Source organism: Phasianus colchicus, chromosome 1, assembly GCF_987193195.1.
Source record: "Phasianus colchicus chromosome 1, bPhaCol1.hap1.1, whole genome shotgun sequence".
Taxonomy (NCBI): domain Eukaryota; kingdom Metazoa; phylum Chordata; class Aves; order Galliformes; family Phasianidae; genus Phasianus; species Phasianus colchicus.
In genome coordinates, this window is record NC_143436.1 from 101498196 (window position 1) to 101511702 (window position 13507).

The window sequence follows — 13507 nt, forward strand, 5'->3', positions numbered from 1 at the left end:
ACAGTGAAATTTGAACTCCTTCCTATGTAAGACTGGAGTAGGTTACAAACATGTGAGACTAAAAGGCTGTGACACACTTTCCCTCCCCAGCCTTACCTCCAAGTACTCACTGTACTTGTTACAGTTTTTTGGCCATGCTCTTCTCTTTCTGCATACCATCAACCTTATGTGAGGAAATGCTTGAATCTCAGATACCAGGGAGATCATAAAATCATTAAGGTTAGAAAAGACCTCCAAGATTACCTAGTCCAACCACCAATGCATCCTCACTGTGCCCACTAACCACATTCCTCAGTGCTACATCTATATGTTTTTTGAAAATCTCCAGGGACAGTGACTCCATCACTTTCCTTCCCTGGGCAGCCCATGCCAATGCCTCACCATTCTTTCTGAGAAGAAATGTTAACAAGAAATTTGTTAACCTGAACCTCCACTGGTGTGAATTGAGGCAATTATCTGTTGTCTCACGGCTGTTGCTTGGGAGAAGAGGCCCACTCCCACCTCACCACAACCTTCTTTCAAGTTATTGTAGAGTGCTACCAGGTCCCCCCTGAGCCCCCTCTCCAGACTAAACAATCCCAGCTCCCTCAGACACTCCTCATAAGATTTGTACTCCGTACCTCTCACAGTTTCATTGCCCTTCTGTGGACACGCTCCAGGGCCTTGATGTCTTTCTCATAATGAAGAGCCCAAAACTGAACACAGTACTGGAGGTACGGCCTCACCAGAGATGAGAACAGGGTTCTAATCACCTCCCTGCTGGCTCCACTATTTCTCATCTTAAGTAACTTTATTCTGGAATATTTTGTTCAATATTACTATTTTGAGATTATTGCTCATTGTACTTATGGATTTAGAAAATAATAGGTATTGCCTTGGAACCCTAAAATCCACATGGAAGACCAAGTCTCATCACTCAAACAAATAAATAACTCTGTTATTAAGAAATAGATAAAGTTTGTGGCAAAAAACAACAGAACTGGAAATAATTTTCCATTACAGTTTATACACTTCATGTGGGTTTTTCAGTAGGAAACTGATCTCAGGTAGTTTTAAAGCAACTAGGAAATCCATCAAGTATTTTAAAATCCATAGTAATCTGAGATGTATTGACTTCACAACCTGGCTATAAACATCCAGAGGGAAAATAAGTTACAAATATGACACGTATATATACATGGTCTCTAGCTGAGTTCTGAGAAAGATGAAGTTGACTGGCAAACCATCAAATAATCTGCATGCAAGATGTCCATTAAACTTGATGGTAATCTATCTAAGGCATTCACTGGAACTCAAGTAAAAGATTGGTGCCTGGAAAGAGTATCTATCTTTAGAAATCTACAGATAGATATTTAGAGAAGAAGCCCTTGACAACATGGCTCTGGAGGTCTTTGAAGCAGTCCTATGAACGGGTCCAGAAGAGTTACCGTGGCATGTTTTAAGAGTGATGGTAATGTGAATTTGATGCCGGTATTTTCTAGGGCAGAGAGAAAAGGGAACTTTGCAGCTTATGCACCTGTATATATATGTAGATGTACATATTTAAGTTGGAAACAGCCTATTTCTACTCTCGTCAGGGGAAACATAGATCAGAAGACCTACAAAGCCCCAAAACGCTGCAGAAAGCGCTCGGGTCAGGTTCTCGCTCTCAGAACGGTCATCCGCCCCGAGCGCCCCGACGTCGCAGCATCCGCGCACGACTGGAGCCGCTGGCACCGTGCGGCTCTCGGGGCCGGGGGGCGGCAGGGGGCGGCGGGGGGCGGTGCTGGCCTTCCGCCCGGCCCGGCCCCCGCCTCTAAAGGTATATAGCGACGGGGAGGCGGCGGCGGGCAGCGTTGCGAAGCGAGGAGCGGACGGGGCTGCTTTTCCCCGGCATGTGTACAGGGCTTGTCCTGCCCTGAGCGGGGCTGCTGGGCGCGGAGCCTTCGCCATGGGGCTGGGGCTGGGACTGGCCGCGGTGCTGGCGGCCGCCGCGCTGTGCGGGAGCGGAGCGCTCGGCGGGCGCGTCCTCAGCGGTAAGTAGCGGGAACAGGGGGAGCAGGCGGGAGTGGGAACCGACGGAGGGGAGAGCTGGGGGCTAAGTATTCGAGAAATAATCCCGGGGGCCAGCGCCGCTGTACCGGCGCTCCGGAGCGACTCGGCGTACGTCTAAGTGCATCTGCGGGCGCTCTCACCACTGCGTCGGAGTTGGCGAGCACCCGCCGTCCGGTGGAGGCTGTGCACAGCTCTGATTGCGGGTCTTGGGAGAGGGAAAGTTCCGCTGCCAAACTTCTGCGGTAGCCGTAAGGCAGTTCCTGCCACCGCGGTGTTGTGCAGAGTTTTTGAGCTGATTGAGTGCCTGCGTAACTCAGCTCTGTTCTGTCTGCTGGACAAGGGAGCACGGACACGTTGCAGTGTCTCTGACAAACAGCAATGCCTTGCTTCTGGCCACGCGGGAATGTTTCTTCTCTTTGTAACACATGTGGGAGGAAGAAGCAAACTATTAAGAACACGACACAAGTAGTTTTGTGATGTGTGGGTGCATCCAAAGCTCTCTCAAGAGAGAAGACAATACTTCAGAAACATGTATCCAAAGAGTGAGGTTAGGCTTAGTTAAAAGCTGTGGGATCACATTGTATGTTTCCAGCACAAAGGTTCATTTGCAGAGAAGCTGCAAAGTGTAATGAAGAGGCTGTTTTTAACTGGATTTGTGTCAGATCCTCCAAGCTAAAGCTATTGGGCTCCTGGAGGCATGATGGGTGCATAACCAAATCCCTAAATCTATCTTGAAGCAAAGATTTAGACACCTGATTACACTTGTTAATGAGTAGTGTGCAAATCTCTGTATGTACAGGTAAAAACGTGTCTTCATAAACCTACTGCAGAACAGTGCAAATTATTTCTATGAGCTGTCACAGGGACTGCACTGGCAACTTGTCAAGGAAAGTTTGTTGCAGGGCTTTTGGTATCCAACATTAGGTTTCTGATTCCAGACAGTTTTCTTTGTAGCTGTTCATGGAGTATAGTCACTGACCATTCCAGTGATGTCTTGTTTGAAGCAAGCTCATGTGCACAACAGATGTACTGTGTGTGTATGTGAAACTGTCTTTCAGGAAAAAATAGCTAAGTAGAAGCGCTGCAAACATTTAGGAAAAGCTTGCCAGCCTAGCATTTACCCAGAAGTATTTCATCCACCTTTGTTATAATGTAAAATTTGTAGTCATTTACAATACAGAAGAGCTCTTAGTTTAACAATTTATGTTAATACTATACTACGCTTTGTTATTGTAAGGAACAGTGAAGATTGCTCATCCATGAGATCGCATTTTGCATTAGCATTCTTGGTGTAAGAGTCTACGCCAGGCTGAGGAAAGCCCATCCCTTTGTCTTCTACCTGGATCTTGTGCACTTAAGTGACATGCACAACAAACTGAATAGAAGTCCAGCTTATAAAAGAGTGCATATAATATACGTACTGCCTGTTCTAGATGTGTATTAGACTTCAGGTTTTGGACAGAATACAGACTGCAGTAGTCAAAGCATGCAATCAGTCTCATGCCACTCTATTATTCCAGCTAATGCTTGGTTAATTTAATACAGGAGAGGATTTAAAGCCACTTACAGAAGGAACCATTTGCATCATATTAGATATATTAGCTAAATTTGTATTCATTAGGTAAAGAGGACCCATACTAGGCAGAAACAGTTGAAGATATTCAATGTGTTCTGCAATATGCAGGGAGAACTCATTGTTTCTCACATGAACCCCACCCTCTCCTACCACATGCACATGGATGTACAATGATTAATATGCACTTTTCAAGAAAGAAATAGTACTGCTGAATTACTGGACAGTGTGTGCTGCCCATCTCTCTCCAGTCTTGCTTGTCTTTTGGACTTAAGCAGGCTTACATTTAAAGTTACAAACCTTCAATCTAAGCAGACCTGTTTCTGAGAAAAATGTTAACTTATGCTTCAATCTTCATAATATGTAGGAAATGGAAATATCTCAGTTTTCCAAATATGTTAAAAAAAATAATCCTCATCACTCATATTAAAAAAAAAAAAAGTTCCTGTCCTTAACCTGAGTGCTGGTTGAAGCTTCTGGAAAGATTCCCATTAATTATGGTAAGTTTGCAGCAGCCTGAGCAACAATTGCAAAAATTGCAGCCATTTTGCCCTCAGCATCAAGAGGGCACAGAAGGAAGAGTTTACCTTTTGAAAATGCCACTTCCTTAGCTAAAAGTTTCCTGTTTCTTTTTCAAAGTATGTGCATTTTTTTTTTTTTCCTAGGCAATCACAAAGTTGATTATTTGCTTCAAGACATTCATATTTACGTGTTATTCTGCCATCTCTAATCTGACAGTTGTTAAAGAGAAGTAATACAAGTGGTTTGCAGTGTTAATGCAGCTAGAGAGAGGCTTTGCAAGGAGTGCTCACAGCCTCTGTGTCAGAGTATTTAGTATTGATGGTCAGAGAAAAGAATTAAAGCAGCTCTGGAGAAACTGCTGAGTCTGCCTTGCTACCCCATGACATCATGAGGAATGTGAAGTGATGATAATGCAGTTTGCAAAATGCAATTACTTTAAGTATCTATTGGGCAGGAAAGATGCAAGCTAATCTTATTACTAATCATTTAACAGCCTATGTATTAATCATAAACATTATACCTTAATGGCTGCTGTTTGCTGTACGTTTGTATTTCTATGGCTTTTAACATTTTTCTCTTCACTGTGGCAATGTATCAGTAGCAGATTAAGTGATACAGTATTTTGGTATAAAAATAACTGGCTATATGAAATCCTAAATACAATAAAATATTTGTTGGATCACAAAACAACAAGGGTGGCCACTAAACTATAGGTTTGTTTGCTTCACATCTAGGATGTAGATGTTTTAATTCGCACTGCTCATAATCACATTTGAGAAAGTCATAAGTATTATGAAGTATTTTCCTGGGTATTAATTGAATATCCATGAACTGATAAGAAATCCTTTTTCAAAAGGCAGAATTCAATTCAGGTCACTCGGCTTGGCCTACTTGTTACACCTGAGTTTTTCCCGTGAGGCTTTAAGTATTTTTGGTTGATGAAACTTTCTGATGTTCTTAGCAACATGGACTGTTATTTTTAAGCTACACTGGTAGCTCAGAACTTGAAGAAGTATTGTTAGAAAGAACACTGCCATTCTTACCTGGAAAGGGTACATGTGTGATTGCTCTGTAATGAACTCAGAATTGTGAATGCTCAGCATTTGGTTCCATAATAGAAAAGATTTTAATGGAAATGCATATCCATGTGGTACAGGATCTTTTTGTTGGGATGGTTTAAACGTACTATTTTAGATAATTGCTATTGCTGAGACTTTGAGAACTGCAAAGGAAGTTGGATACTTAATGCCCATAGACTCCTTTATCCTTTAATTCTTACTTTACACACCTATTTTGACCAGTGTCTTCTTGGTGATTTGTCAGTGATCTGGGATCTTAAATGGAAATGAAATGATGATTCTTGGTCACAGATAAATGCTTCTGTTAAACACTTTTAGCTCCTAAGAAGGAAGTTACATAATATGAAATGACCACATTTGGGCCTTTGGCCTCCAGTTCAAGAAAGATGCAGAGCTGTTGGAGAGAGTTCAGAGGAGGGCTGGAGCACCTCTGCAATGAGGAAAGGCTGAGAGAGCTGGGCTTGTTCAGCCTATAGAAGAGGAGGTTCCAGGAACACCTCACTGGAGCCTAGAGGAAAGATGGGGAGGGAGTCTTTATCATGCAGTGTTGTGATAGGACAAGGAGTAATAGTTTTAAGCTAAAAGAGGGTAGATTTAGATTAGATATGAGCAATAAATCTTTACTAAGAGAGTGATGAGGTGCTGGAACAGCTTGTCAAGAGAAGTTGTCAATGCCCCATACCAGGAGGTGCTCAGCTGGTTGGATGGGGCCATGGGCAGCCTGAGGTAAACTGCTATGAGTGTGCTGAGAGCATATGACTTGAGATGCATGATGGTGGAGGAGTTCTTCCATGGCAGAGTAGATATACAAGAGTACTTAAATCAGTTCCAGGAATTGGACTTCTATGTAAGAGTCAGTCCCCCTGTATTTCAACCTGATAAAAAGCTTACCTTTTCACTGGGGAGAGTAATGCAGGCTGGCCAGGCTGCAGCTCTTTTCATGGTATATGAAAAGAGTGATGCAAAATTTTAGCATTTTGTCTCAGGTGAGCATGCCACTTTTCCAGGAATAGTGATTCCCCACTTCAGTATGTTGTTCAAAGACAGTTAAGGTACTGATGCTCATGATCACCAAGCCCCAGCATCCCACTTGATGAACAGGCTTAAGAGAACATAACACAGAGGGAGCTGTGGTACATAGACTATGGGACAAGGTGGATGTTCTGCCTGTTTTTCACAGCTTTTCTTGCTCCTCATGAGACAAGGCCAATGTGCAGCAGCTTGTTGCAAAATAATCTTGCCTTCTTAAAGTTGTTTTCCATACCTTGAGTTTACTTGAGTTCAGATCTGATTGTGTGAAGGTGAAACTGTGGATTTATAAGCTGTTTGCAGGAAAACATGCTTTGGTTCATGAGGTGTTCTGTAAATTTACAGCACTATCTGAGTTTTAAGACTAATTCTCATAGTGACTTTCTCTTCTCCAATCACTCATGGATCTGAAAAGGATGTACTATATTATATATGAAATAAGAAATAACAATGACTTAATAGTCACTTCCACATGGTATTCCCATGTTCATACTAGGCACTTACTAGTCCAAAATGATTGGAGCCTCTTGATGAAGAAGTCCCCATCACTGACAAAAGATAGGACTTTCAGCTCCAAGCAGTCTGAAGAAATAATGAATCCTAACTAAAAAGTTGGCATAACTCTAATCAGCATCCAAATGTAGCTGCAATATACAGCTAATAATTCTAGGATTGCTTCATAAACAGTGAAGGAAAATATATATATATTTAGAGTGTGATTATATCATTTTAACAGTCTTGAAAATACTGCCAACGCACCCTAGGAACACCTGTTATTTTCAGTTGTCTACACAGTGAGGTTAGTAAGGCAGCTCAGATACTGACAGCTACATTGTGAATTAGTAAAGTTAAAGCTAAATTGCACTGGATGTATCAACAATTTATTTCCATGTGGTGTTTCATACATGTGATGTAAAATAACCAATTACGCTTTACCTCCATTTGGCTTTATAATAAGTGATATTTCACCCTAAAAGGAAAAACACCTGTTTTTTCCCTTTCTTAAGAAGCTCCTTTCTATCTGTGCCCAAAGTGAACTGTAATCAGTTCTAAGTTCCCATATAGAAAGGTTTTTCCCATGTTTTTGATCAGAAGATGAATGAGCAAGAATTTGTCCATTGTTAACTCTTTTCATTGTGAGACTACTGTAGAAAGGTCAGCCCTCTACTACACTCTTATACAGAGATGATTGTAAGGGGATCCACCAGGAAAACTTTAAGTCCATGAAACAAGGAAATGAATATAATTTCACATTTATGTTTAAATTTCATATACATAAATACAGGTCTCTTTGTAACAAATAAATGAAAATACAGACAGGAAAAAGAAAAAGAAATTTCACTAAAAAAAATACGAGTGTAGAGATGATTGCAGTGGATACTGATTGATGAAGAGTAATTCTAATGATTTTAATGATTAAAGATTTATGAGCAATTTCTTTCTAGAGACTAAAAATAGAATTGAGCAATGAGCAGAAACTCTCAGAAGTGCTTAAATTTATGCTTATGAGAAAACTGGTTGAAGGAATCTACTGATGTATACATGGAAATGTCTGCTGGTTTGAGGTAGGGGAATCAGTATACTGTGCTCTCCTGGGCAGGGAGACCTGAAGCTTGAGCTACTCAGACCCTATAGTTTCTGTCAGTCTATTTCACAAAATGCTAAAAACAACTTACTAGCTGCCATGTTATGCCTGTCTTAACATGATCTAGGAAACATTTTCTGTATTTCAGACTCACTGAAAACTATTGGTGGAGAGACTTAATTTGCCAGTTTTCTTGCCAGACTGATTCAGTCAGTACTTCAGCCTTTTTGTTAAACTGCTGAAATGTCTGAAATAAATGGAGTTCTCGTGGCGTCTTTAGGCTGTGATATATACACACCTCATTGCTCTCTACAACTACCTGAAAATAGATTGCAGTGAGGAGGGTGTTAAGCTCTTTTTCTCAAATGATCTCTTTTGACAACTGATTGAATGCCAGGAAATGGCCTCAAATTATGTCAGAGGAGGTTCTGTTTAAAAACTGGGAAGAACTGCTCCATGGAGAAGGTGACTGAGCATTGGCACATACTATCCATGGAAGTCCCCATCCCTGGAGCTGTTTTTATGGGCATGGCACTAAGGGACATGAATTAGTGACAGGACTTGGTAGGTCATGTTGATGGTTGGACTTGATGATTCCTGAAGTTCTTCTCCAACCTAGATGATTCTATGTAAAAATACATGATTTGTGCATTTATGAAAGACTTCAGAAAAATAAAAATAACAAGCCAAAGCACTGCTAACAGTTCTAGCAGTGTTTTAAGTCTTGGCTAAATAATTTACATCCTGGAGCAGACTTGTAGATGTGTGAGTCTTTCTAACACCTTTATTTCCTCTTACTCTGAACAGGCTCAAAAAGACTTCACTGACATATATGTCATCATTGGTCTCCCTGTGTGAATCTGTGGAAGTTAATATGGTTGATTAATACTTCTCATGCATTATATTTGACTAGCATTGCAGATTTTTTAACAAGCTTCTTCTTATCAGTTGAGATGATTCACATTGTGTCATGTTGAAATGCAAGCCTATTGTTGAATTCACCTGTGTGGATGCTGATGCTCAGTTGGCATTGTCCTCATGCATAGTGGGGCCAAGAAGCTGGTTGCTTGCAGTGATGATATTGCTAGACCTATCAAAGAGACAAAGGGGGAAAATTAGATCTAACACCAGTCTCTTCCTTCTCAACATAGAAAAAGAGAAGTCAAGTTGAAAATTTTAGAGGGTTCACTTGGCTACTACATTGACACTTTACACACATGATGATTCCCCGAGTGCTGTTGTACACTGGCTCCTTATACAAGCAAGTGGCTGTTTGCTGTGATCAGTTCTGTGATATATACTCGTAAAGTTCACATGATCAGAAGAAAGAAAAAAGTTATTACAGGAAAAGCTAAATACATCTTGAGCTTTTAATTTATGATGTGAAAGTGAATTGATGCCAAGAAGTAGATATTTTTCACTTAAATGAGAGGGAAACTTTCAGAGCTTCAGTGATTTGACTGGGGTGAAAAAAAAGTATTCAGGAAATAATTAGCAAGTTTTTTTGTTTTTTTTTTTAAATTGACATATCATGCAAACTGGCAATTAATACTACTTGATTGTTCTATAAAAATGGATGTTTATTTCCCAGTAGAACACACTTACGTTGTATTGATTCTGTCAATTATATGTTCTTCCACATGGATAATTATGGATGGCAAAATGCTGATTAGCTTCTAATGAGATTTAGATATCAAGCTACTTCTTAATGGCTCTGTTAGCAGCATGCCATGTGTGCCAGTGCTGAGAAGCTAACTATGAGAAATAACTGTTATTTTATCTGAAAGAAGTGAATAAGCCTGTTACTGCTTGGGGAAGATGGCAGCCTTTCATGAGGACAAATGTTCCAGTCCTGAGTAAATCAGGAACAAGCTAGTGGCTGACACACCACATCCTCAGTTTTGAAAATCCAAGCTGATTTGTCTGCTCTGGGGAATACAGATTCTTCCAGCACTTTAACCAAGACAGTGAAACCATATTTTGCTGGACAAGAAACCTTTGCTTCCATCTTTCCATGACCTAGAAATGTGCAAATTCTGAGGATAGAACTTCTGACTGCTTGGCTTTAATAAATCTCTGCATAATAATCCATTCAGATGAATACTTGTCATCAGTGTTTATATATAGACACTTTAACTTCCTATTTTACTTACCAGCTATCTTTCTGTAATGTGCAAGGAGGCTATTGAAAATCATTTTTTTTTTTTTTAATTTTTTTTTTTGTTTGTTTGTTTCTTTTTCAGCCAGGTTGCAAAATCCAGGTGTAAGGGAGAATGGCAGTTATGAGTAGTGATCTTTAATAGTCAAATGAGCTCTGGACAATGTCACCTTACAAACAGAGCTGTCCCCTTTCTGGTTGCTCAGTTTTGTAAAAGCGTGTTATTCAGAATTAACCTAGAAAAATCCCTGTCCCCCAGAGAACTTGGCAACTCAACAGCATAAATAGTAAAGGCCAGCATATTGTTGAAAACTCCACTTCTCATGGCAAAATAAGAAAATAAAGAATCCCTGGACTGGACTAGGACAAATGTCTTATGTTGTGTTGTATTCTGTTTAGGTGCACTAAATCTCAGTATGAACAAACAGTATGATACAGTACTTTTTACTTGCAACTTCCATCTTCCCCATTTTCTTTCTGTGCAGGAGTTGCATTAATTTTAGAGATTGGTGTTTTGGAGGTGTCTGAGTGCCTCTGTCATCACCTTTTCTGATTCATGTGATATGGGATAGTTAGTAGCTAAAGATAGATTACTCGATCTATGTTTGTTTGAGAGAGAACAGAAAGCATAAAAATAGGCAAATTCTATTCTCTACCTCTATTGGTTTTATATGCTAATACCTGATAATTTATCACTTATTATGAAAAGTATTGTAAAAATTCTGGCTCATAGGCAAATGTTGCTTAAGAAAGGTTGTTCCTCTCAAGAAACTTTGTCTATGTGCTAACAACAATATGATAGGAACACAGACAAAAACCCAAAGCACAGCTACTTAATAGACTCACATGACTCTCATATTTTATGTAAGCACTTAAAGGGTTAAAGAGAACTCAGAAAATTCAAAAGTGGTGTTTTTTTTTCTTTCATATAAATCAGTTTAGAGAAACTGTATTGAGGTAGCTAGGTATAAACCTTAATCCATTAAAAAATTATAAACAAGAAGTTATTCTTCTCTCTGCATTCTTTGATATTAAGAGACTGGGAGAAAAAGTACCAATCAAGGTACTTTTTCTCCCAGTACAAAAGACAAAGTTATGAAGATATTGATACAGGGAGAGCTAATCTTCATAGCAGTATGTATGGCAAATTTGGTACCAAACTGAATTACTTAAACTGCTCTGGAGCTTGAGCTGGGCAACATATGTGAGGGGACTACTGAGTAAACTGGAGAACAGTGTGTCTTCAGCATTACAAACCTTGTGAAAGAAGATAGAAATTTGCCCTTACAATAAATACAGACAGCATAAGTATGAAATCTCATCACAGTAACAGTTCTTTAAAAAAAACAAAATGATGACTCTACAAAAATACAAATTAAATTCAGTAGACTGGATGAACACAAGCATGATGCAGTAAAACATAAAGAACAGTAATATAAAATGTCAAAACATGACCAGCACCTGAGCTTCATTGAAATCTGACTAAATGATACAAGGGTTATTTAATACGATGCACCATCTTTGAATCAAAATGTGATTAGGAAATTATAATACCTTTTAGCCCCTATTGACTACATTCTAAAGTGCATTTTTAGGGCTTGTTGTGGAGTAGCCTGTATCTTGCATTCTGACTACACGGCCTCCGAAGTCAGTGTACTCACATAAGCTCTGGACCAAAATCTGTTTTCATTACACAAGCAGGAGTAAAAGCAGTATTATTAAAGCAGTAGAATATTTTGATTAATTTATAGAGACTTCTGTCCTGCTATTATTTTTTTATCTCTTTAAGTCTCCATGTCTTTATTACTTTCAGAGGCCTCTGTTAGCCTCATTCTGATCTTTGGGACTTTGGTTAGTGTTGAATGTTCCACATGTGTTTGCACCGAATGTTCCTCTGTGTTTTCCGCTGAATTCGTTATCTTATAAGTCACCATATGAAAACATAATGGACTTTCTACAGCAGGCTTTGTGCATCCATTTTTTCTCTTTACGTATGCTGTACACATTCAGCTACTGTTACCACAAATCTAGATGAGTGCTAATTGTAGCTGAAGTGAGCCTTGGGTTGTACCTTAGTCAACAAGGTTCAAGAGGGAGATGGGATTTACAAGTAGGGAGCTTGTCTTTTATCTGGGATTTCCAAAACTTGAAGCTGAGTCATGTTCACGACACAGGATAAACCCTGTGCCCCTCATGGCCAATGGGGATGTAGTTGGTACTTTTTGGCTCTTTGAGATGGGTACTGTCAGTAACCTTTGTTCTCAGTGACATTGCTATAAATTCAATCATGATAAAGGATCACCTAAAGGAACCTACTGTTTCTTTTAAATGAGGAACCACTATTAAAACATAACAGAGATATTCCTGATAGTATTTGTTTGCTTCTCCTTTTCTTAAAGGAGATCTCCTTTCTTGCTAAATTATCTACAGAAATGTTTCAACTAAGTATCAAGTATCTGAACTAAAAGCTAGATTTATTTCAATGTTATTGAAGTATTTTATTAGGGAGCTGCTGTGTAACACCTAAGGATGAAAAAATAACATGATAGTGCTTAATGTTTCTTAGCGTAGATATTGTGTCCTTGCTTTCTTCAGCTGCAGGAATGGTGAGACTAAGTGAAAGAAAGGGATTTTAAATCAACTTCTCTGCAGTAGGCAAATAGAATTGCTAAGGGGCTGAGGGACCAGGGGCAGAGCTATGCTTTATGGCTGGTGTGTGCAGGACAAGGAGAAAATTATAAACTTCTCTGGGTTTGTTCCCTGATGAGAACGTCTGAGGAGACCTAACCTTGTAGTTCTGCAGTGCAATAGTGGGAGAACAGTTTTTCTTTCTGTCAGTTCAATGCAGCACTCTTCCCTCAACAGACTTTCTGGTGCTCTGGTGATGATGAAAAGGTAATGTGAGTGTTAATGGCAACAATTCGAGTGCCTGTCTCTATGCCTACTTCTGAGCAAGGTCTGAGGTCAGCTGCTTGGGTGAGGGGAAGTTAGTTAAGAGTTAAGGAGTCAACTGACTCCATGAAAAGAAGGATATAAGCACTCAACTTTCACATCTATAGGTAGTCAGATAGGGTTGGTTGAAATACCAATTTGAGCATTTGTAAAGGATAACAGTGAGAATGAATTATTACATTCTGTTTATTGCATTAGTTAGATCTTTGGTCTCATGCTTGAGGGAGGACTAAATACATTCACATCTTTTTTTCTATGCTATGATGAAACATTGTTTTCCTTCAAGGTTTTTTTCAAGTAAAGCAGCCTTGGGTAGACTTTATAGAAAGGCTGCAAAGACCATACTTACCTGTGTTTATTCATGTTGAGCAGTATCCAAGCCTGATTAATTCCAACTTATAAAACTAGTTTCTATTCCTTTGCGATAGGAAAATTGGAATTAAATTTATAAAGTCAAAATAGCCAATGTTGTTTTAGAGCTAACAGTAGGGTGTTGACAGCCATAAAGATGTTTGATAAAGATGTTTGAAAAACGCTATAGTTAATGTTTCCCTACTTATCTGCTTTACAGTGTG

General features: G+C 39.5%; 1 protein-coding gene across 1 annotated transcript in view; it reads left to right on the forward strand.

Annotated features, from left to right (window-relative positions):
* The first annotated feature begins 1853 nt into the window (after positions 1-1853).
* Positions 1854-13507, forward strand: part of CHODL (chondrolectin) — a 28308-nt gene continuing 16654 nt past the window's right edge. The window contains exon 1 of the mRNA XM_090134481.1: positions 1854-2015. Coding sequence (XP_089990607.1) covers positions 1931-2015 — 85 coding nt within the window. The 5' untranslated portion in view covers positions 1854-1930. The remainder of the gene's footprint in view (positions 2016-13507) is intronic.